At 41.2% G+C, this 25,018-nt stretch overlaps 1 protein-coding gene across 2 annotated transcripts in view; it reads right to left on the bottom strand.

Annotated features, from left to right (window-relative positions):
• ints1 (integrator complex subunit 1) overlaps positions 1–25,018 on the bottom strand; it is a 117,446-nt gene that overhangs the window by 73,616 nt on the left and 18,812 nt on the right. For both annotated transcript variants that reach the window (XM_072559248.1, XM_072559249.1), the window contains exons 9-18: positions 23,134–23,279; positions 21,857–21,998; positions 20,823–20,999; positions 19,598–19,706; positions 16,794–16,914; positions 8,914–8,991; positions 7,449–7,606; positions 5,580–5,676; positions 4,151–4,242; positions 1,122–1,182 (exon numbers count right to left, since the gene is read on the bottom strand). In XM_072559248.1, coding sequence (XP_072415349.1) covers positions 1,122–1,182; positions 4,151–4,242; positions 5,580–5,676; positions 7,449–7,606; positions 8,914–8,991; positions 16,794–16,914; positions 19,598–19,706; positions 20,823–20,999; positions 21,857–21,998; positions 23,134–23,279 — 1,181 coding nt within the window. The remainder of the gene's footprint in view (positions 1–1,121; positions 1,183–4,150; positions 4,243–5,579; positions 5,677–7,448; positions 7,607–8,913; positions 8,992–16,793; positions 16,915–19,597; positions 19,707–20,822; positions 21,000–21,856; positions 21,999–23,133; positions 23,280–25,018) is intronic.

Below are 25,018 nucleotides of genomic sequence, written 5' to 3'. Positions count from 1 at the left end.
TATGTGCTTCCTCAAAACAGCAGTGATTTTAGTAGAGAATAAGCAACTGAGACTATTGTAACCACTCTTTTTTTTCTGCTGATTGACCTGCTACATACTCCCATCATGTTTATCTTAAATTTTCCAGCTTCTCCATTCTAGTTCCTTCTTTCAGCTTCCCTTTTCCTATGGACACTTTTCCATCACATGCTTTTATCACAGTTGAGTGTTTCCTAATTTCTGTAGCATTGAGGACGGTGAAAGGTTGCAGAAAGTGGATACCACCAGCAGCAGGTAATTAAACCAGGTTAATCAAATCCTGTGTCTTATAAAAAATCATCTATCTGCATTCTGATGGATGCAGAATGAACAAAAAGGGAGAACAAGCCAACATTGGGAGCAAACATTTTGAAATATTGCTATTATACAAATGTTTGTATTTCCCATTTAGGGATTAAGAAGTTTCAATGCTTCTGCCAATATTAATGGTCTGAGACCAATAACTGTAGTTTATATAGGCTGGACATCAGGACATAAGTTGATGCCAGTGTACATATGCACAACAAATGTGCTTCCCAGATGGCTAGTTTTGAAATGCACTGACAAAATTGTCACATTTCAAAAGAAGCTTTTCATCAGCAAAAAGGTCACTCCAGATGTACAACATGAAACACTTTCAAAATCTGGCTTGTCACTGTACAGAAGCTACCTACATATAGTGAGAGGCTTATGGGGTGAGAAATTGCCTCTAAAGGAGTCTTGCACCATTGTCTTTTCAAGTCATATTTACAGAAGTAACAGTCACTTTGTAGTTCACCTTCTAATGGCAAGAAAGAACAGTTATAGCTACATGTTTAATAATATGAGGGAAAATTTCAGCCATGCTCTGCATGTACCAAAATCATTAACAGATTTATATAAAGGTGTTTTACAATTTACCTTCAAACAGTGAACAGAGAAAATCCTCTCCTGATGATTAGATGTAAGAGCATATAATGACATATTTTTCTCTTCCATTACCCTAAAGCAGCAACTTGCCTTGGACTACTTCTCAGAACTGGTTGGCCAAAGTCACACAGCAAAACATAAACATGGATCAACCTCTTCCCTATGAGGTTTGATTCCATGTTAAAATCACTCACTTTGTCATTACCATTTCCATCAACATTTTCAGAGTCGGGTAGCCTTCCCATGCAGCCAAACCTGCAGATAAAGAAATTATAGGATTATTGGAAGCTAACAGTTCTCAGTTGATTTTGTTTAGCTATAATCTCACAATTAAAGTATATTCATTGATTAATCGATGACTATTGATTTCTGTTTAACAATACCAATGCAGATTTTGGTACTTTAACATCACATGGCTCTGTTTAGTCTTCCTCGACAAAGGAATGTACCATGGGATTGCAAGCAGAATATAGACAATACACTAATGTTTTAAAGTTACAGCTGCAGGTGGAGGGAAGCTCCTGTTTATATCAGAGCCATAGAGATGTACAGCACGGAAATAGACCCTTCAGTCCAACCCGTCCATGACGACCAGATATCCTAATCCAATCTAGTCCCACCTGCCAGCACCCGGCCCATATCCCTCCAAACCCTTCCTATTCATATACCCATCCAGATACCTTTTAAATGTTGTAATTGTACCAGCCTCCACAGCATCCTCTGGCAGCTCATTTCATACACGTACCACCCTCTGTGTGAAAAAGTTGCCCCTTAGATCTCTTTTATATTTTTTTCACCTCTCACCCGAAACATGTGCCCTCCAATTCTGGATTTATTTAATGACTGGGAGAATGTGCAATCATCAAGGTAAAAGACGACAGAATTGTTACACTCCCACATCGTTAGTCCTCATCACGAAATCATAGTCACATCTGTGCGTCTCAGATAGGACCTTGTGTTGCAATGGTAGTGCCCCTACCTCTGAGCCAGGAGACCCCAGTACAAATCCCACCAGCTTCAGAGGTGTTTAAAATATTCCTGGACTGATGGTTTAGAAAACATCCCACAGCAATGCCTCTATAGTGATGATGGTTTCATTTGCTTCAGAGAAATGAGTCAATTTCAGAAGACTAAATCTAATCCTTTGACTAAATGTAATCTTAGCAATATTAACTTTGCTAACTTTGTAATTATATGATCCTTTACATTTTCATCATTCAGAACTACGTATTGAATAATATTTCACTACTTATTCTTACTTAATTCTATATATCAATTTGCTTAGACTAGAACTGTGTATTCTGTGTTAATTTTCACAGAGTCTTACAGCATGGAAACAGACCCTTCAGTCCAACCGAACACTATCCCAAACTGAATTAGTTCCACTTGCCTGCTCCTGGCACATATCTTTCCAAACCTTTCAAATTCATGTACTCAGTTTTAAAGTTATAAGCAACTTTTTATACTGCATCTAACAGGCAGCACAAACTCTTTTCAAGTATTCATACACAGCAGAAACAAAACAAGCTAACAGATGGCTGACTGAATGGTCAGTCATAAGTATTGATTTAATTAGAATTTCATTAAATTATCAATTAAGAAGAGTCCCAAGCTCAAAAATATCAATCACTGGGTCCTGATCACATATACCTCTGTTTTCCCAAAGAAAGGTGTAAAGAATATTTCAAACTCTTACCTTAGCAAAAAACAATAAAGTGACAATAATAAGGCAACTAGGATATAAATACATAGTCATTTTAAGCACATTATAAGAGGATGTCAAGAACCTGCATTTGCATGCACCTTTAACATTACGAAACAGCCCAAAATGCTTCAAAGGAGCATTTTCAAACGGAATCTGATACCTGTTGCACATGAAAACCTTAGGCCAGGTGACTAAAGGAGATAGGTTTTAGAGAGTGCCTTGTGGTAGGTGCGATGGCTCAGTGGTTAGCACTGTTGCCACACAGTGCCAGGGACTTTGGGTTCAATTTCACCCTTGGTGACTCTGTGTGGAGTTTTACACATTCTCCCTATATCTTAGTGGGTTTCTGCTGTGTGCTGCGGTTTCCTCCCACAGTCCAAAGATGTGCAGCTTAGGTGGATTGGCCATGCTAAATTGCCCATCGAGTTCAGGGAGGCCCAAGGAAATGCAGGGTTACATGGATGGGGTGGATCTGAATGAGATGCTCTTCAGAGGGTCTCAATGGGCCGAGTGACTTGCTTCCACACTGCAAGGATTCTATTCTATATAAGGAAGAGCAAGAGGCAGATGGATTTGGGGATGGCATTCCACAGCTGCGGGTTTAGACAACTGAAGATACATCCACCGAGTTTTGCTTAAGACCTTTTATGCCTATCTGCAAACAACTTACTCCCAGCTCTCCACATGCACTGTTGAACAAGCTAAAGCACAATTGTCTGAGGTGGTTGAGTCAGTTTCCTTTGGAGGATGGGTGAGTTAGGTGAAGCTTCATCTCAGTGACAAAGGTACAGAAGTCTGTGTTGTCAAAACAGATCTGCAGGACAGTTAGGATTATAAATAGAAATGAAGAGTTTTGTTCTTCTTCAATGCACCTCTTGAAAGGAGTACTTCAAACCTTGTTAAATCTTTTTCTATACAGATATCAATAAGTAACTCATCTATCCTCCATTCATTAGCTTTGCTTCATCTGCATTAATATTGAAACTATGCAATGACTCCAGCCAGTCTGCAATTACTTTGTATTTCTCTTCTGTGTTATACTGGGCACCAACTGTTTCATTTGCATTCAGTTCCTCAGTGTAACCATGAAGTTATTTTTGGTTGTACGGGTAAGACAGTAAACAATGGCAAGGTCTTTGGCCGTCGAGTGTATCACAACTGAGTCAGATTCTGACCTTATTTAAAATGCACTGTTCGTTAAAGGAGATGTCATCAGCATCCAGGAGTGATGTCACAGCTGATTCTGTTCTGAATGATTGTGTTACCTCCTAAGTTTTCCCAATGGCTAGAATTTAAGCCCAAAATCTTTGGGACTATGCTATTAATATGATACCACAAGATGGAATAACTCACATCAAACACCTTTTCATAAAAACCACCAATTTGCAAAGCTGAATACAAAGAAGCCTAAACATCGATGTTTTTTGTACTTGTGACTACATCAGACAAGTAGGCAATAGGGCTTAATAAAAGAGGAAGCAGCAGCATGTTTCAGGAAGCAGCAACTGTGAAACTCACCAATATTTTGTGGATTAAAAGCATTTACAACCAACAGCAGAAGCCAAGCCTTCCAGTACAGGGATGAAATAGCCAGAGCGGGTGGCTGATATCTGGAATATAAAAAAGCCCATTCACATCAAACACACAAGAAGTTATAAACTGTAACTAAAATGGGTGCAGTAACATAGCAAGACTCATGTGTTTTTCCCTGCCATGTTAGAAGGAATGTAACTTACACAGATAAGTTATAATTCTTGGACAGGGTGTTCAAACGCTCAGGTGACCCGCGGAGATATCTAAGCAAACATTAACTAAATCTGTCATTACTGCCTTGATGCACAGCATTCTACATATTACGCATTATAGCATATATATATAAAAAACAGGACATGCTTCCAGGACTGTTCACTGCCACTCCAGTCTTTACAGGTTGTCCTGTCCACCACTCTTACAGATCTGCCCTATCCCCACATGCTCTTGCAGTTCTCACTGAGGGGTCACAACAATATTTTAGGTTTGAAATGGGGTCCCAGTGGGAAAACAATTGGGTACTCCCGATATAACACAGATGCATATATCATGCACACATATAGATGTATATCATGTATGTATATGTCACATTTGTTGCAGAGTATACATTGTATACATGCAATGTTTTCTATACATATTTATTAATTGTCACACATTATGCATCATACATTTATATGAACATACAAAATAGAATTAAAGTAGAGCATTCAGGACCTCAAGGCTGTTCTGCCAATCAATTTGATCGTGTTTGTGTTTTCAATTTGACATTCCAATCTACTCTGATAACCTCTGATCCCACTGCCTAACAAAAATCTATTCTGAATCCGCCTACACTGCCTTCTGAGGCAGAGTTCCAAAGTCAAAAATACTCCAAGAGAAAACAATTTCTCCTCATCTCAATCCTAAAAAGGGTAACCCTCCCAAGTGTAAAATGGTGCTCCCTAGTTGTGGATGGATTCAGAATAGAAAATGCCATTACCACGTCCACCTTGTCAACTGCATACACTTTAATCATGTCACCTCTCAACTCTTCTAAACTCCAGGGATAACAAACCCAACCTGTCCAACCTCCCCTCACAAAATAACTGGTCATTCCAGGCATCAATCTAGTACCTAAAAAACATTGGAGAAATACAGCAGGTCTGACAGCATCTGTAGAGTTAACATTTTGAATCCAATGACCCCGCCTTTGTCCAAATCTGATCAGGTTGAATTGTCTCCTTCTTTGTGGTAAGATTCCACATATGCCAATGTGACACTGAGACTGTCAGATGCAATTTTAAGTATATCAATCTATTTTCTTGCTGCAAATATATCATAATTGTGGTCAATTTCCTCATAGAAGTTTTAACAGCTAGACTTTGAAAATCAACAAACAAGCTTTGTTCAGGATGGGATGACTAAACGGTAGACAAACCCTGGTGGCAGCTGAATGTTTTCAGGATGGTGGTAAGTGCACAGGTTCAGAACTGCGTCGATTAATTGAATTCTCTCCACATGGAGAACTTCCAGGTCTGAAAGAGAAACAACAAAATAACTGGAGAATTCTCATGTCTTCTTTGGAAATAACACAAAAAACAAATATGGATAGTTTTGGGGGTAACCTTGTCAGAAGGAACCATTCACTGGAACCCTGAAAATATTTCAGGAGTAAGCTTCACTACTTTGAATGTTGACTGATTTGCTTTGCATATCCAGCAATTTTTGCTATTTAAGCATTCTCATTTTAAAAACATCCTTACACAAGCACATAGGTCATTACATTTGTCAAGGATGCTGGTTGTAATGAGGTACATTTATAATTTGAGACAGCAATATTGGCTCAGAAGCTTATAAAATTACTCAATGGGTTACTGTTGTGCACGGTTTGATGTTAGCACCCCTGGCAGACAAATTGTTCACATATTAGCTCACAGCTGCACACACACACAAGTTCAAACACAATGTTAAGGACTCTTGTGGTGCGGCGGTAGTGTCTCTACCTCCAGGCCAGAAGGTCTGTGTTCAAGTGCCACCTGCCCTAGAGATAGATTGTAATATGCCTGAACAGGACTTTTTTTAAAAAATCAAACTGAGTGTGTTACTTTACATTCACACTGAATTAGACCAATTGAATGCAGAGCAAGAATAAGGTAGTTAAAGAAGCACGCACACATTAGGTAGTGAAAGGCATTTATAATCGGAGAAAGAAGTATTTGCACAAAACGTAGTTTTTACAGACTTGGCTACCACTGTGCTTTACACCTGCATCAATGCAATCACTTGCCAGGGTGTAACATTAGGTCAAATCACATAATACATCATTAATACCTAATTATTAAAAACAAAACTTTACTAATACATATATATTTATTTACAATCTTTATTTTCAAGAGAGTTTAAAATAAGGATCATATTTCCCTCAGTCCAACTGGTTGAGTTATGAGCAGGACAAGGTGTTTAAAATGACAAATGAGAGAGTAGATACAGAGAATCTGTTTCCACCGATGATTGAAGATTCCAATGACCAAGCACAAGTAAAATGGATGAGCAAATATTTTGACTGCTTCAGGTGAATTTAGGAATACAAATAGGAACTAGCATAAATGCAGTTAAGGTGAAGTTAGCCAGCCACACTAGGAAGAAATAGAAGGTTACAGGTTTCAATGCAAATGGGTACAAGGAGACTCATGTGAAATGCAACCATCAGCCCAGACCAGTCTGTGCTGTAAATGGTCATATTTACCACAAATACACTGGTTGCAGTTTTCATGTTCTATACAAAACAGCCACTCTGCTCCTGCACATGACTTTTTTTTTAAAACGCTGCAACTTGTGTAGTCTTCACACTGCTGCAGCTTCAGATCACACCTTGACATTTGAAAGGAAAGGGATTCCAGAGGTATGAGTTTCTCCAGTAGGACTCGTATTTGTTACCCTTTCCTAGTTGGCCTCAAGAAGACAATAGTTGCTTGTCTCCCTCCTGAATCGCTGTAATCCTCCATTAGGTAGGTAGCTCCAAGATTTTGGTCCAGTGACTATGAGGGACAGTGATAAATGTAGAAGTCGGGACATGTGCAACTTGGAGGGGAGCTTGAAGATAGCAATGTTCCTACATAACTATTATCTTGTCCTTAAATGTGAGGGAGGTGTGGGGGTGTCTCAGATTTTGGAGATGCTGTTGAACAGTGAAAGCTGCAAACTAACTGCGGTGCGTTTAGAAAGAAAGTTCACCAGTATCTTCTCTACCTTCACACCAGAGATAAGCAATAAAAGCTAGTCGGTCTCAATCACACCGTGATCTTACCATCAGCCTGCACCGACGCAGCACGTTTCACCAGATGGTCAGCTAGTTCCATGGCATCAGCGGGTCCCAGTGATAGGTCTCGTGACAACCCGATAACCAGGATTCGCATCAGGGTGTCCTCCAGGAGTGGCACTTCTGAGCATAATCGTAGAAAGAAACTGAGAAGAGGTGAAAAATATTACAGAGGATTACATAGGACACATGGCACATTAAAAAAAACATTTGGCCCATCCAACTCCAATCAAGCCTCCTTCCATCTTTCCTCATTAAAATTTTTCATCATAACCCATTATTCACTTCTTATTCATATGTTTGTTCAACTTCTCCTTAAATGCATCTATAATGTTCATTTTAACTGCTTCCCACATTTTGGGTAGAGAGGTTTCTTCTGAATTCTCTCTGGGATTTGTTGTGACTATCTAACGTTGATGGCCCTCTTAAGAGGATCATTCTTTATCCATTCTATCCGTGTATCAAATCCATGCATACTCCCCAGTAATTCAATTCTATTCTTCGAGAAACAAAACCTAATGCTGCAATGGTTTTTTTAAAGTGTTTATTGTATTTGTACCTGGATTTCCTCAGGAAATAGAGAACAGAAGGTGGTTATTCAGCGTGCTGTGCTATCCAATGAGACCCAGTACCTCTGCTATTCCTCATTATCATGCAAATCTTTCTTTTTCAATTATTTATGCAATTCCCTTTGAAAGTTATTATTGAAGCATCTTCCACTATCCTTTCAGTCAGCGCACTCCAGCTCATAACTCACCACATAAATCAATTTCTCCTCATTTCCCATTGAAACTTTTGCCAATTATCTTAAATCTGTGTTCTCTGATTACAGTTTGTTCCAAAATTTCTCCCTAATTAATTTGCCAACCCTCTCAGAATATGACATCACTACTAAACCTCTCCTTGATTTTCCCCACTCTGAAGAGAACAAACCCAGCTTCCCCAATGAACAAAGTCCAAACTCTCTGGCAAAAAACAGGGATTAAAGCCAATTTACCTCAATAAACAAAAAGCATGATTCAATTTGTTGTTGTCTATTTGCAGTTTAAATGATCGGTTGTATGGAAATAAGCAGGATGTAGCATGTCAGTTTCAATATGCTGACAAAAACTATTTGTTAAAGAATCTATTAATGTTGGTAGAGAAGGAAATGGATTCTGATTTAAAACATTACGGATTGTTTTAGAATACTGTAGAGGTGCAATTTGTAAATGTGAACAGAGTCTTCTGGGCAGCTTATTGGATATGGGTTGGTGTGAAATCTCCTCAGAAAAACTGAAGCTAATAATAAATAAAGATTTATTTCCTCAGCCTTGTAGTTTCAGAGCATCAACCAGGCCAGTGAAAAGCCTTAAGATGCTTCACATAATTGTACTAGCATTGACCATCAGAGTGTGAATGACATTTGTGTTCGATTAGTGTCCCATTCATTTGTTAAAAATAATGTGCTTACTTTCTATCACTCTCTGGAGGCCAGTTATCCCATTTGTAGTATGTCTCAGGTTGTTCAGTGAAGAGCACCTTGTGCAAACTGCAAGAAGAAGGATGGTTATGTAATAATTTTGCTTAAAAATAGGCACAGAATATAACGCAGACTGGTCTACCAACTCTAGTTCATTTAAACGTCCAAGGTAAAGAATTTGCATTTGTGTAGTGCTTTTCACAACCTTCTAACATCTCAAAGCACTTTACATCAGAATAAATGTTTTTCAAATGTAGATCCAATTGGAAACACAAAATTGGTTTGCAGAGAGTAAGGCCCTTCAACCAGTAATGTGATAAACAGAAGATCTGTTTTATTTGCAGAGCAATAATTATTAGCCATGTCACAAGGTAGAACTTAACTGCTCTTCTTTAGAATAGTGCCATGGCATCTTTATGTCTGCCTGAGAGAGCTGACAAGTTTTCAGTTTAATGTCTCATCCCAAAGACACAACCTCCAACAGTGCTGTTTCAGTACTTTGACAGAACTGTCAACCCAGAGTTTGTCTGTAAAATGGGTTTTGAACCAAATTGTTTTTATTCATTCATAGGATGTGGTGTCACTGACTGGCCATTCATTGCTCATCCCTGGTTACCCTTGAGAAGGCGGTGGTGAGCGGTTTCCTTGAATCACTGCAGTCCATGTGATGTAGGTTGATCCACAGTGCTGTGAGGAAGGGAATTCCAGCATCTTGACCCAGCGACAGTGAAGGAACATCAATACATTTCCAAGTCAGAATGACAAATGGCTTGCAGGAAAACTTGCAATCGGTTACGTTCCCACATATGTTGTCTTTCTGAATAAAATTGGTCATGGGTTTGGAAGGTGTCTAAGGATCTTTGGTGCATTTCTGCAATGCATCTTGCAGATAGTACACAGTACTGCTACTGAAGGTTGGTGGTAGATGGAGTGGATGTTAGTGGATATGGTGCCAATCATGCAGGCTGCTTCATCCTGTATGGTGTCAAGCTTATTTGTGAACCAAAAGGTGAAATTGTTCCAATTGAGCCAATGTTGGTACAGGACCAACAAGTATTGGTTAACACCAACACATCCCAACAGGTCTGGGAAATGCCTCTAAGGCATTCTGACTTGGACCACTTCACATAAGAATGGGGAAGATCAACTAGGGAGTGCAAACAGAAATGCTGTAGGGTTCAAAAATATCTGTCTGTATCTGTTAAGAGATAAAGCAAACTGAGTTTCTCATGAGCTTCCATCCACTACTTTTTATCTAATCTTATCGTTGAGTAATTCTATTCCTTCCAGCCCGAGATATTTGTTTAGGTTTCCCATAATTGCAGCTCATGATCGTCACGTGGTAAAGAAAATGGAAATCTTTGATGCCTGTGAGGGTATCAAGGTGCCCTGACATCTGCAATTCAAACACAATTGCAGAATGTCAAAATTATCTGCTCTTCAGAATAGCCCTCTTCATTATTCTTCAAATACATTCCAAGATGGCGGCACAGCAGGGGTCCTAGGCTGCAGCTCCTCTACTCCGTCCATTCCTTTTCTCTTTTTATGGCTTTGTCTACCCTTTCTTCTTACCTCTCGTCCTTGGACGGTATCAGGGGTAGCGAACAGAGCCAGTACAGACTGAAGGTGAGGTCCAACACAGACTCCCAACCTTGAGGGGAAGCTGAGCACAGACTCCCGGCCACAGGTCGAAGCCGAGCACAGACTCCTGGCCTCGAGGGGAAGCCCAGCTCAGACTCCCGGCCTCGAGGGGAAGCCCAGCTCAGACTCCCGGCCTCGAGGGGAAGCCCAGCTCAGACTCCCGGCCTCGAGGGGAAGCCCAGCTCAGACTCCCGGCTGCGGGGTGAAGCCCAACGTGGATTTATCTGTTTTTAATTTTTTTCCCTTCTTTCTCGGTTTTAGAAGGTCTGTAATGCTGAACTTCAATTTTATTTCTTTATTTTTCTGATTTATACCTGAGATTTTGTATCTATGATGGCAACGGAAATGACAATTGCGTACACTTTTCACTGTACTCACGTATCTCTGTACTTGAGTACATGTGACAAAAAACCTAATTCTAATTCATTTAGATTCAAACTTGATACATAAATACTAACAATATTACTAGGTACAACATTCTTTTAAAACAGGGTTGTAATCTCAGGATTACAAAGCCACGTGCCAATGAGGATTGGAATAGAAAGATTAAATACATGGCTAAAGAGCTGGTGCAGGAGGGAATGTGGATTATTGGGGTGTGTTCCGGGCAGATAGGACCTGTACAGGGAAGTTTGCTAGTGTCCCTCAGGAGAATTTAAACTAGTGTGGCAGGAGCATGGGAACCACAACAAGTGAAATGACCAAGGAGTTAGAGATAAAGGCTGGTAAGGTTAAGAAGAGCAACAGACAGGAAGAAGTTACTGAACATGGCAGGATTAGCAGTCTGAACTGTGTTTTTTTTATGCAGGAAGTATAGCAGGTAAGGCAGATGAACCTAGAGCCTGGATTAATACAGATAACGATGATGTTATAGCTATTACAGATACTTGGTTGAGAGAGGGACAAGACCGGCTACTTAATAATCAAGGATTTAGATGTTTCAAGGAGGAGAAAGGGAGGACTGCAAATACTGGAGATCAGAGTCCAGAGTGTGGTGCTGGGAAAGCACAGCAGGTCAGGCAGCATCTGAGGAGCAGAAGAATCGATGCTTCAGGAATAAGCCCTTCATCAGGAATGAGACTTGTGGGCCAAGGGGACTGAGAGGTAAATGGGAGAGGGGTTGTACTGGGGTGAAGGTAGCTGGGAATACAAGGTGGATGAAGGTGGGGGGAAGAAGGCGAGAGGTCAGAGAGGAGGGTGGAGCGGGTGATTAGGGTTTGGGGATGGAGGAGGCCCTCCTCCCGCTACCCCCTCGACCACGACCTCACCTCCCATCAACAAACCATCATCTCCCAGACCATCCACAACCTCATCACTCTGGGAATCTCCCATCCATAGTCTCCAACCTCGTCACCCGTGAACCCCGCACTGTCCAATTCTACCTCCTACTGAAGATTCACAAACCTGACTTACCCAGTCGATTCATTGTCTCTGCCTGTTCCTGTCCTACTGAACTCATCTCTGCGTTCCTTGACACCATCCTGTCCTCCTTAGTCCAGGAACTCCCCACTTACATTCGGGACACCACCCACACCTTACACCTCCTCCAAGACTTTTCACACTTCTTATGCCATATCTTCACTATGGAAATCCAGTCAGTGTACATGCCTATCCACCATGATGAAGGTCTCCAAGCCCTCCGTTTCTTCTTCTCACACCGTCCCAACCAGTATCCTTCCACTGACACCCTCACCCACCTGGCTGAACTGGTCCTCACACTTAACAACTTCTCCTTCCAATCCTCCCACGTCCTCCAAACCAAAGGGGTCGCTATGGGCACCCGCATGGGCCCCAGCTGTGCCTGCCCCTTTGTCAGATACGTGGAACAGTCCATCTTCTGCAGCTACACTGGCACTGTCCCTCACCTTTTCCTCCACTACATCGATGACTGTATCGGCGCAACCTCGTGCTCCCACCAGGAGGTTGAACAGTTCGTCAACTTCACTAACAGCTTTCACTGCTACCTCAAATTCACTCGGACCATCTCGGACACCTCCCTCCCTTTCCTGGACCTCTCCATCGCCATCTCCAGCAAATAACTAACCACGGACATCTACTACAAACCCACCAATTCCCACAGCTACCTGGACAATAACTCCTTCCACCCTGCCTCCTGTAAAAACGCGATTCCTTATTCTCAATTCCTCTGCCTCTCCCCCATTTGTTCCCATGATATCCAATTCAAATCACAGATGGCGTCCTTCTTTAAAGACCACAAATTCCCCTCCCATGTAGTCGACAATGCCCTCCAGCACATCTCCTCCACTTCCCGCACCTCTGCCCTTGAACCCCACCCCTCCCAATGCAACAAAGACAGAATCCTAGTCCTCACCTTCTACCCTACCAACCTCTGTATACATCGTATCATCCTCTGCCATTTCCACCACCCACAAACAAGCCCCACCACCACAGACATATGTCCCTCCCCATCCTAGCAGCATTCCAGAGAGACTATTCCCTCCATGACTCCCTTGTCAGATCCATGCCACCCCCCCCACCCCCCACCAGCCCACATCCCACTCCCAGCACCTTCTCCTGCCAAGGCTGGAAGTGCAACCTCCACTCACACCTCCCCTCTCATCTCCATCTAAGGCCTCAAAGGATACTTCACATCCAACAGAAATTTACTTGCACCTCTACAATTGTCATCTCCTGTATCCACTGCACCCAATGTGGTCTCCACTACATCGGGGAGACAGGACGCCAACTTGTGAATCATTTCAGAGAACATCTCTGGGACACCCGAACCACCAACCCGTGGCTGAACACTTCAACTGCCCCTCCCACTCCACCAAGGACATACAGGTCCTAGGCCTCCTCCATTGCCAAACCCTGATCACCTGATGTCTGGAGGAAAAACACCTCATCTTCCGTCTTGGGACCCTGCAACCACACGGGATTAATATGGATTTCACCCAGTTTCCCCATTTCCCCTCCCCCCACTTATCTCAATCCCAAGCCTCCAACCCGGCACCATCCTCTTGAACTGTCCATCGTCTTTCCCATCTATCCGCGCCACCCTCCTCTCTGACTTATCACTTTCTCTCTCACCTTCATCTACATATCAGCTACCTTCCCCCCCAGTCCCAATCCTCCCTGCCCCCCATTTACCTCTCAGCACCCCCAGCCCACGAGCCTCATTCCTGTTGAAGGGCTTTTGCCCGAAACGTCAATCCTCCTGCTCCTTGGATGTGGCCTGACCTGCTGTGCTTTTCCAGTACCACACTCTCGACGTTAGGTATTTCAAGCATGATGGAGAAGGATGTAGAAGAGATGGCGGAGTTGTGTTATTAGTAAGGGAGACTATCACAGCTGTACAGATGGAGGACACTGTGGAGGGCTATAGGAAGGGTACAATCGTTTTGATGACATTGTACAACGGGCCATCGGGAGATAGAGGAACAGATATGTGGACAGATTATGGAAAAAATGTGAAAACTTGTGGTGGGTGATTTTAACTTCCAATAGCAACAGGGACTTGGATGTGGGGAGTTGGGTGGGTGGGTGGAGGTTGGAATCTGTTACGTGTATCCAGGAGTAGATAAGTACAGTACATAGATAGTCCAAAGAAGGAAGGGGCCATATTAGACTGGGTACAGGGGAACAAGTGCGGCCAGGTCATCGGTCACAGTGGAAAAGGGGAGCATTTCAGGAACAGTGACCATAATTCCATAGGTTTTAAGTTACTTATGGGTAAGGGTAAGAGTAGTCTTTGGGTGAAAGTACTAAACTGGGGGAAGGCTAACTACCATAATATTAGGCAGGAACTGGGGTTTGTAGATTGGAGGATGTAGAATGTAGCTGTTTGAGGATAAATTCACATCTGTCAGATGGAATATTTTAAAAGTCAGTTAGAGTTCAGGACCAGCACATTCCTGTGCAAATGAAGGGTAAAAATGGTAAGATTCAGGGAAGTTAGATGACAAGAGAAATCGTGAGCTTAGTCAAAGAAAAAGGGAGCATATGTAAGGTTTAGGAAAATGAAGACATGAGGAGCCTTGTCAAAGGCCTGACTAAAGTTTGTATAGACAACATCGACTGCTCTGTCCTCATCAGTTATCTTTGTCACTTCCTCAAAACCTCAATCAAGTTTGTGACACATAACCTCCCCCACACAAGGCCATGCTGCCTGTTGCTAATATGCCAAATGTGAATAAACTTTGTCCCTAAGAATCTTCGAGGAATATAAAGAAAGCAGGAAAGAACTTAAAGAGTTAGCAGGGCTAAAAGGGGCAATGAAATGACCTTAGAAATCAAGATTAAGGAAAATCCCAAGAATTTATACATTTATAAGGAACAGAGGGAAGCTAGGGAAAGAGTAGGCCCACTTAAAGACAAAGGAGGAGCCAGAAGATGTGGGTGAGTGAATACTTAAATGGATTCTTTGCATCGGTACTCACAAAGGAGAAGGACATGGTGCATGCTGAATCTAGAGAGCAGTATGCTGATATAAAGAAAGACGGGTGGCGTTGGGTGTTTGAAAAACATTAAGGTAAACAAGTCCCCAGAACCTGATGGGGTCTAAACGAGGATACTGAGGGAGGCCAGTGAGGAAATTGCTGGGGGCTTGTTTAAAAAAAACCTTTGTTTCCTCTCTAGTCAGAGGCGAGGTCCCAAAGGACTGGGGAATAGCCAATGTTATTCCTTTGTTTAAAAAGATAACCAGGATAATTCCAGAAATTATAAGCCAGTGAGCTTTACGTCATTAGCAGGGAAATTATTGGATAAGATTCTTAGGGACAAAGTTTATTCGCAATTGGAAAAATTGACATATTAGCAACAGGCAGCATGGCTTTGTGTGGGGTAGGTCATGTGTCACAAACTTGATTGAGTTTTTGAGGAAGTGACAAAGATAACTGATGAGGACAGAGCAATGGATGTTGTCTACACAGACTTTAGTCAGGCCTTTGACAAGGTCCCTCATGGCAGGCTTATACAGAAGGTGAAGGTGAGTTGGTAAGATGGATAAAGAACTAGCATGGTCATTGAAGACAGTAGCGGTGGAAGGGTGTTCTAACAGGAGATCTGTGATCAGTAGTGTTCTGCAGAGGCCTCTGTTGTTTGTGATATATACGTGATTTGGAGAAGAATGTAGGTGGTCTAATTAGTAAATTTGCAGATAACACAAAGTATTGGGGAGCTATGCATAATGAGGATTGCCAGAAGATACAGCAGAATATTGATAGGTTGGAGACTTGGGCGAAGAAATGACAGATCAATCTTAATCTGGACAAATGTGAAGTGATGCATTTTGGAAGATTAATGCAGGAGGCAAGTATACAGTAAATGGCAGAACTCTCAGAAGCATTAATTTACAGATGTATACAGGTCCACAATTTCCTGAAAGTTGCAACACAAGTGCATAAGGTGGTTAAGAAGTTGTAAGGCATACTGGCCTACATTGGTCAGAGAATACAGTATAAAAACTGGTAAGTCATGTTAGTGAGGCCACATTTGGAATATTGTATGTAGTTTTAGCCGCCCACCACCAGAAGGATGTGAAGGCTTTGGACAGGATATAAAAAAGGTTTACCAGGATGTTGCCTGGTTTAGAGGTTATTAGCTATTAAGAGAGATTTGACAAACTCAGTATGTTTTCAGTTGAACTTTAGAGGCTGAGGAGTGACCTGATAGAGGTTTACAAAACTGAGAGATAGAGATAGCATGGTTAGGGTAGAAATGTCAATTAATAGGGGTCATAGGTTTAAGGTAAATAAAGAAAAGTTTAAAGGAAATGTGAGAGACAAAGTTTTTACTCATAGGGTGGTAAATTCCTGGAATGCGCTGCCAGAGGAGGTGGTAGAAACAGGTGCAATAGCAACATTTAAGAGGCATCCTAACAGATACATGAATAAGCAGGGAAGAGGGGGATATGGACCGCGTACAGGCAAAAGGTTTTTAGTTTAGAAAGGTGTCGTGATCCCGTGTTACACTGATCTTTGTTCTTTGTTCAATGTATTGTAACATTCTTCCAAAGAATACTTCCCAATAGTGACACTATTTCAAAACGGAGTCAAAATTTGTAACTAGTCTAACTTTACATGCCCACTAATAAATAACAATACCAGAATAATACTGTATTTTACTCAAGAAGGAATCATAATGCCTGGGTCAAAAATGCCAACATTATAGGCAAGTTTGCTGACTGCAATATTTTAATTAAAAAATACAGCTGGTTTTTCTAGTACTACATAGGACATTGAAGTCAGTCTGAGAATCAGTGAACGTACCAGTGGATGTAATCCTTAGGATTCAGCTTGCAGATGGTGGGAACCACAGTGTGCAGCCACCAGACAGCGTCGCGCTGAATAGTTGCAATCTGAGTCTGAAACGCTCGGAGTGCTTCCAGGTCTTCAGTCCAAGAGAAGTAGAAAGACAGACAGTGTGAGTATTGACAGAGAGAGAGAAGAGAGAGAAAACACAAGTATCATTTATAAATCCATTGACTAGATTTCTCAAACCAGCTCAGAACGTAAAATATAACAGCAGACCTGAAGTTTACTCTGCCATTCAGCAGCAATACAATTGACCCACTATGTTAACGCTATTTCCATGGATTAAAATAAGCATTATTACCAAAGCTGATCATTTGTATTTGTATCAGTGAATTAACTGTGGCAAATAATCAAGTGCAAGTAGCATCCTAGAGTAAGCCAATGAATCATTTAACCTATTACCATAACTACAGGATCCAAGCGTAGGTAAAGATTTCTATGGCCCATATTGCTAATTTCCATATTAGCGAAGTACAGGAATGGAAACAGGCCTTCAAGCCCCGCAAATCAGATTTCTATAACTATTTTTTCAGTAATAGTATATGTGGTAAAAATAACTTCAAAATAAGCAAAAATATCAAGATCACAATCAGCTGGTGATGATGGCAGATAACAGGCCCTATGCTGCCTTGAGTTTAAACTGCAATGTTTAATACAATGACATTCATCACCTCTCCGTGTTCTGTAAAGGCTTCCGGCAGCAACATGATTTTCATTTATTGCATTAATGTAGAGTTGTTAACATTGAGTCCCCCATAGGAACATGAAATTTAATGGCAGTTAATTCACACACTGCTATCGGGGGATCAAACAACTTTAATAAGGCAAACACCATCAGAATAATTCAACCCATTTCATTTAAAAGTATATCTGTAATCATGTGTCTCCAAGCTTTTTATCTTTGAGTTACTGAGAAGAAATTCCATGGAGTTTTGTAGGCGCCATATAAACTCCATTAGTATTAATCTGCTGATATCTCAGGCTACTTTTACTTGCACTTATATAACACCTTCCATAACTTCAAGGTGTTCCAAAGCACTTCCAGTCAAATATTTTGTTGTTGTAACATGGGAAACACAGCAGTCAATTTAAACATGACAAATTCCCACAAATAGCACTGTGATAACAATCAGATAATCTGCTTTAAATTTTCATGGAGCCTTCTTGTGGCACAGTGGTAGTGTCACTACCCCTGGATTAGGAGCGTTGGGTTCAAGTCCCCCCTGCTCCAAAAGTGTTGAATCACATCTCTGAACAGGCTGATTAGAAAAAAAAGGTCATTCCATGTAAAGATGAAGGATAAATAAGGACCACGATGCCAAGAAGCACTGACCTGCTTCCCTTCTAACTGGGGGAAAGGATCTTCTATAAGTACATAAGAGGGAATTTAAATCTACATAAAGGAAACTACAATGGTATGACGTGCGAGCAGGCTATAATATATAGGCAATAGCAAACATTTAAAGTGGGCATGGAAGAACTGCAACAATTGTTCATTCCTGTCTGGCACAAAAAAAATCACAAAAAGTGGTCTGACCATGGCTAACAGGGGAAATTAGGGACAACATTAGATCCAAGGAAGGGCATACAAATTGGCCCAAGAAAAGCAGCAGCCAGATGATTGGATGCAGTTTAGATTTCAGCAAAGGAGAATAAAAGGATACAAATGGATTCTAAAAGCTTCCATTGGTATGTGAACAGGGAAGTACATGCAGCAGGTTTCGAGGGAATTTGAGGACAGGGTGTTTCACCCAAAGGCTTTGGGAATCTGGAATGCACTGCCTGAGAGGGTACTAGAGGCAGGAAACATCATAACTTTTAAAATGCAGATAGATGAGCACTTGAAATGTCAAAGTGTTCAAGGCTGTGGGCCAAGTTTTGAATGTGGGAATAGTGTACAGAGGAACCTCGAAGGACACGTGGGGAATATTTCATTTGGTTAATCGAATTCCGGATAATTAAATGCCAGATAACATAGTTTAGCCAAGCATTGGGTCCCTGCGATTTTCCCAGATAATCCGATATTCCAATAATCGAGATTCCTCTGTACTTAGATTGGCGCAAAGTCAATGGTCCGAATGACCTCTTCAATGCTGTATGACTCTGTGGGGTCTCAGTTTAATGTGTCAATGGCACTGAAGTTAAACAAAACAGCACTCGTGGACAATTCAACATTTATCCAAAACTGCACCCATATTACATATCCAAGTCTTCAGCCTAAGTCCACATTTTTCTGAGTTAGGATGCACTAATTTGTTTCTTCAAGAGATTAAGTGCAAACTGATTGTGCTGCATATGCTTCATCAGTGAGAATGTCAGAGCTGAAAATCCAGATAATGGCCATGAATAAAACATTCATCTGGCTATCCAACTCCCTACAGTATGAGCTAAGTAACACAGCTTTTGCACTTTCTGTGACGGCTCCTTGAAGGTAATACATTTAAACCTTGAAGTCAATGGGAACATAGTTTTTTTGGAACACCCTCAAAATACTTTATACCGCAGTATTAACCAACATTTTCAAAGCAGATTATCTCCTTGCCATCTTATCAATTTTTGTGGGTGAAAATTAGCTGGTACACTCACTGCATTATAACACTGACAACACTTCAAAAACGACTTCATTGATTGTAAAATAAAAATCCTAAGATTGTGAAAGGCAATGTACTTTTCTATGAACAATTTCTGATTAAGATAGTCTGTAGGGCTTGTCAGAGAGCACAATTCCCAGAAACAAGCTGTCCAGTGTCGATTCTTACTCTTCTTCTCGCCTTTGTCCCAGGCAAGCCCCGCTTCCTTCACTTGAGCTGTAATCCCCAGCATCATCGACAGGGTCAACAGGTCCGTCACCTGAATCACAAATCGTTCCTGTACAACCAAGAAGAAAAGTGAGCATGCTGTGTTGCAAAAGGCATTTGACTTCTTACATAAATACTATGACAAAGAAAAATCAAATGAATAAGATTGCCTGCTTTCTTGTAGCATTCACCAGTCATTACTGCACACATTAATTCCTGTCTCACCTTGCCTCTTTCTAAACTCCGGCACTGAACTCATGAAAGTTATTATCATCTGTGAATGCACACTCTCCACAGTCTTGACCACTGCCACTCTATAAAATGATGCCAATTTATCAGATGTGATGGGGAAAAAAATGCTGTCGATTCTACTCCATTGGTCAACCACCTTGCTGCCACTTGGAGTTGTGCTAACCAATGCACTGAAGAACACATCGTGTGTCTACTACACACCGCAATCCTGGGTGCTTCCCTTGCATTGCTAAACTGATACAGAATTGTAGTTTCTATACAAACAAACTAAGTTTACCATAAAAAGTTACTCACCAAATTGCTACCTAATGTGGTTCTGAGCAACGAACACTGAAACAGACCATTCAGATTCTTGAGCTGAAAATGTATTGTTGGAAAAGCACAGCAGGTCAGGCAGCATCCAAGGAACAGGAGAATCGACGTTTCGGGCATCAGGAATTTCCTGAAGAAGGGCTGATGCCCGAAACGTCGATTCTCCTGTTCCTTGGATGCTGCCTGACCCGCTGTGCTTTTCCAGCAACACATTTTCAGCTCTGATCTCCAGCATCTGCAGTCCTCACTTTCTCCATTCAGATTCTTGAGCCTGTTTCACCATTCAATAAGACTACAGAATATTGCAGATCTTAACTGACTTAAAGAAGGGGAGAGAGACACATTCTAGTTGATCATAGCTGGTAGTGGGAGTAGTCTGTCAGTAGCTGCTGCTGGCTCCCAAGCAAAGAATGGACCTAAACTGAGGTTTTGAGAGGAATACAACTGAACTGTATGGCACCATCACAAAGGAGGAAAGCAAAGAATAAAGTTCTAATAAAGAGAGGTCATATATTTCTGCATCACTGAGTTTTCTGAACGATGTTCCCTATCAGACAGGCTCAAAACATAGCCTCCACTTCACTCTAACTACCACATGCCTGCACTACAAACCAGCACCCACCTTAAACTCCATTTCTAGATATGTCTGCTCCTTCCGTTCCTGCATTAGTCCCAGACAGAAGGATGGAAAGTTGATCTCATGTTTAGTTTGTTTAATGATTTCCCGTAGCAATGCTCGAGATGCACGAAGATAGTCATCCTTATTGGTGAGCAGGTCTTGGAACACCATGGCCAGATACTAATAGAAGGAAACACAGATAGCAACCTGAATACAAAGACAGCTCAGTTACCCCACAAAACTGTAAAAATAAATCATATGCAGCCTATCACTAACCAGCTAACAAATACGCAGTTATGGATTAGTTTAAAACAATAATGGATCAGGCCACACTCAGAGCCAGACAGACTGAACTTGACAAACCAATCTCCAGTCTAAAAATAGCTACAGCTAACTTCAGTGCCATTGAGAAGGGAGTTACAAGGGAAAAGGTAGGGACACCAGATGATAAGACTTGGACTGTTTAATTCCTTGTATTTTAATTAGCTTCTGTAGGAATTAAATTGATAAAATTTATACCGTACAGAAACTGGCCAATGAGTCAATTAGTTTGTGTACCACACAAGCCTCCTCCAACCCTGCTTCATTCAATCCAATCTGTAATTTCTATACATCTTTCTTGTTCGTGTTCCTCTAGCTTCTTACAAAATGCATCTATGCTTTTTGACTCAATAACTCTCAAATCTCACGTTATAATTACTCTCGGAACTCTGAAAGAGTATTCCATATTCTGATGTTGCCAAGAATTGAGTTGTACACTCAGTTATGGCTCCGTATTATGACTTTGACACAGACCCTTTGCTTATCTACTGACACCAGTTCTCAGGGCCACTGCTCTCAAACCAGTTGCTGAAAGAAAGTAGTTCATTGTCCAGCTCTTTCCAACATTCCGATCCTAGACATTATTTTATTGTTGACAGAACTGTGCAGTTGGTACGTGGATGATATATTTGCTTTGGCATATATGCTACCTACTGTGCATGAACCTCCAGATCCAACACAACTGACTACACATTGAAGGTCCATGCAGGGCTCACCTTGGGGGCTAGCTCAGAATTGTGCTGCAGCACAGTGTAAAGAATCTGCATGTTGTTTGGGTTCCGTGCATTTGACAGCTCATTAAAGATCACAAACTTCACCAGTGTCCCCAAGTTATCCCGATGAGCATTCAGCAATTCTCTGAGAGCAAATCAAAAGATAAAAGGATTAAACTGATGTATATGTTAACATATAAAAGTATCAATAACATGTGATCGGCAATCCAACACTCAGAGGTCGTGAAAATATATTCAATAATAACTTTCAAAACTGAATTGGATAATTATGTGAAGCAAAACAACCACAAGGCAAAAAGCAGAGAATTTGGACCAACTAGATAGTTCTTGTTTCCTTGTGCATTATATGATTCAATTGGTATCCACATTCACTTGACAAAATCAATTTGTATTTTCAAACCACTCATCGTTAGTCTCATTTAATACAATCATACACATCAATAATAACAACAATCTGTTGAAGAAGTGGCTTGTGCAATGGATTGTCTGTATGCTGTGTTGTCCACACTTTAAGTGGACTCTAATCCAACCCCAAAAGGATGGTGTTTAGCATCCTCTATATATTGCTGTAGGAAATCTTAAAGGGTTCACACTGACTGCTTGAATTATTGTCAAAGACATAACTAAGATTGATCAGTTCCGGTGGACAGAACCTCTGATGTATTCTAAGATTAGGATATTGCCTTGGCCTCTGCACACACAGTCACCTTCTAGGACCAATAATAGACATTGGTCTCATAATGATAGACCACCACACCACATTGCACAGAGAAGGATTCTGCATCAATTCAAACTGAAGTTGAGGGTATGGTAGAAATTGCCGAATGTAAAAAACATTTTTAAAATTAAGGTTTATTAAAAGAATGCAACACTTAGGTGGCCATCTGGCCCAACTGTTCTATGCTGGTGTCTATATTCCATATGAATTTCCACTTAACCCTCATCATCTAACCCTAGGAATATACCCATCTATTCCTTTCTCCCTTAGGGATTTCGATTGCTTCCTCTATTCAACTCAGTAACCTACTGCAGTTGTGAGCGCCTCATTCTTTATACTCACTCAGTGAAAAGGTTTTTCTTGAATTCCCTATTGAACTTTTAATGACTGACTGACTATCTTATATCTGTGGCATCTTAATTTTAAATAGAAACATCTTCTTGACTTCTAAGATTGCTTCCCTTTGGCCTCCACAGCTTGTCTAGCTTCATAATCCCTTCTGGGTAGAGTTAACAGGACAGCTGGTAGTTCAATTACTCACTTAATGCACAGCATGTAATGGTTCAGCAGCACTTTAGGCTTCAGGCGGATTTTGATGAGATTCGACATAACCTCCATGTCCTCTGTCCCATGCGTAGAACAGTTGGTGCAGACCGACATCAGCAGGTCCTGAGCTGGGCGAGTCAACTAGCAGACAGACAGGCAGTGAATCATTACATACAGGATGAAGGCACCCATATAGATTAGGACATGTGAGACACACAAACGTGGTTAGAATCTCTCCTTTCATAAACTCTGGTAGTCTCAGCAGGAAAACTAAACATTACTAAGTAGAATACGTTTAATAAAATTTGGCTCGAGGAAAGGCAAGAAGAAAAACAAAATGATAAACCATTGCATTTTGAAAGTTATCACCCATGCCCATCCCTCTATGCCTTTGAAGTGACTGCTAGGCACTTCGGAGAGTCAACCCCACTGCTGTGGATCTGAAGTCACAAGTAGGACAGATTGGGTAAGGAGACCAGGTTTCCTTCCCTAAAAAGGACAGAAGTGTCCTCAATCAGTTTTTATGGTCACCATTACTGAGGGTAATTTTGAATTCCAGAATTACTAATGATTTGAATTAAAATTCCACTAGCTATGTATTAGCCTGGGCTTTTGGATTACTGGTGACATCACCACTATGCCACTTTGATATATACCTGGAGGTCATGTTGCAGCTGTACAGGACATTGGTTAGGTCACTTTTGGAATACTGCGTGCAATTCTGGTCTACTTGCTAATAGGAAGGAAGTTGTGAAACTTGGAAGGGTTCTGAAAAGATTTATAAAGATGTTGCCAGGGTTGGAGGGTTTGAGCTATAGGGAAGGGCTGAATGGGCTGGAGTGGAGGCTAAGGGATGACCATATAGTGGTTTATAAAATCATGAGGGACACAGATAGGATAAATAGACAGGTATTTTCCCCGGGGTGGGGGAGTCAAATACTAGAAGGCATAGGTTTATGGTGAGATGGGAATGATTTAAAGGGACCTAAAGCACAACTTTTTCATGCAGAGGGTGGTGCATGTATGGAATGAGCTGCCAGAGGAAGTCGTGGAGGCTGGTACAATTACAACATTTAAAAAGGTATCTGGATGGGTATATGAAGAGGAAGGGTTTAATCGGGATTTGGGTCAAATGGGACTAGATTTATTTAGAATGTCTGGTCAGCATAGATGAGTTGGTCCGAACGGTCTGTTTCCATGCTGCACATCTCTGTGACTCTATGACTTTGTTCATTCTTCAACATTGGAGAGGTCAATACCCGCCTTTAAATACCACCTCTCATGTGAAAAAATATCTTAAATCAGACAAAATGTGATACCAAGGCACATCAGTAAAGATCAAGACAGTTGAGGAAAAGCTTTGTCAAAAGATTTAAGGAGATCCTTAAAGGGAGGACAGAATGCCAGAAGTATTTGGAGAAGGAATTTCAAACTTTGGGGCCTATACAGCTGAAGGTGTGGTCACCAATAGTGTTTGTGTAAAGTCAAGAATTTATAGAACAGCAGAACTGGAGGAGTGCAGCTATCTCAGACAGTTGTATAGCTAGAGGACATACAGAAATAGGGAGGGCTGAGGCCAGAGACGGACTTGAAAACAAGGATGGATAGTTTAAATTTGAGCCCTTTAAGATTATCTCATTCTCTCTTCATTGAGTTCTTTGATGACTGCATCTTTTGTTCAATGTGAGCCAGTACAGATTGAACACCAGGTTGTTGAAGTTTCAAAGCAACTTCCTCAGCTCATATTTAATGTTATCATCAGCAATGCAGCAGGTTCTACTGTAGTACTGGTCTTATAATTTATTGTCGAGCTGTCTCAGCTTGAACAAGTTGTTGACACTTATGAATAATTATTTTGCATTGCTTCAGAGTTGCTCTTA

Source organism: Chiloscyllium punctatum, chromosome 40, assembly GCF_047496795.1.
Source record: "Chiloscyllium punctatum isolate Juve2018m chromosome 40, sChiPun1.3, whole genome shotgun sequence".
In the NCBI taxonomy this organism is placed as follows: domain Eukaryota; kingdom Metazoa; phylum Chordata; class Chondrichthyes; order Orectolobiformes; family Hemiscylliidae; genus Chiloscyllium; species Chiloscyllium punctatum.
This window is presented reverse-complemented; position numbering and strand designations above follow the sequence as displayed.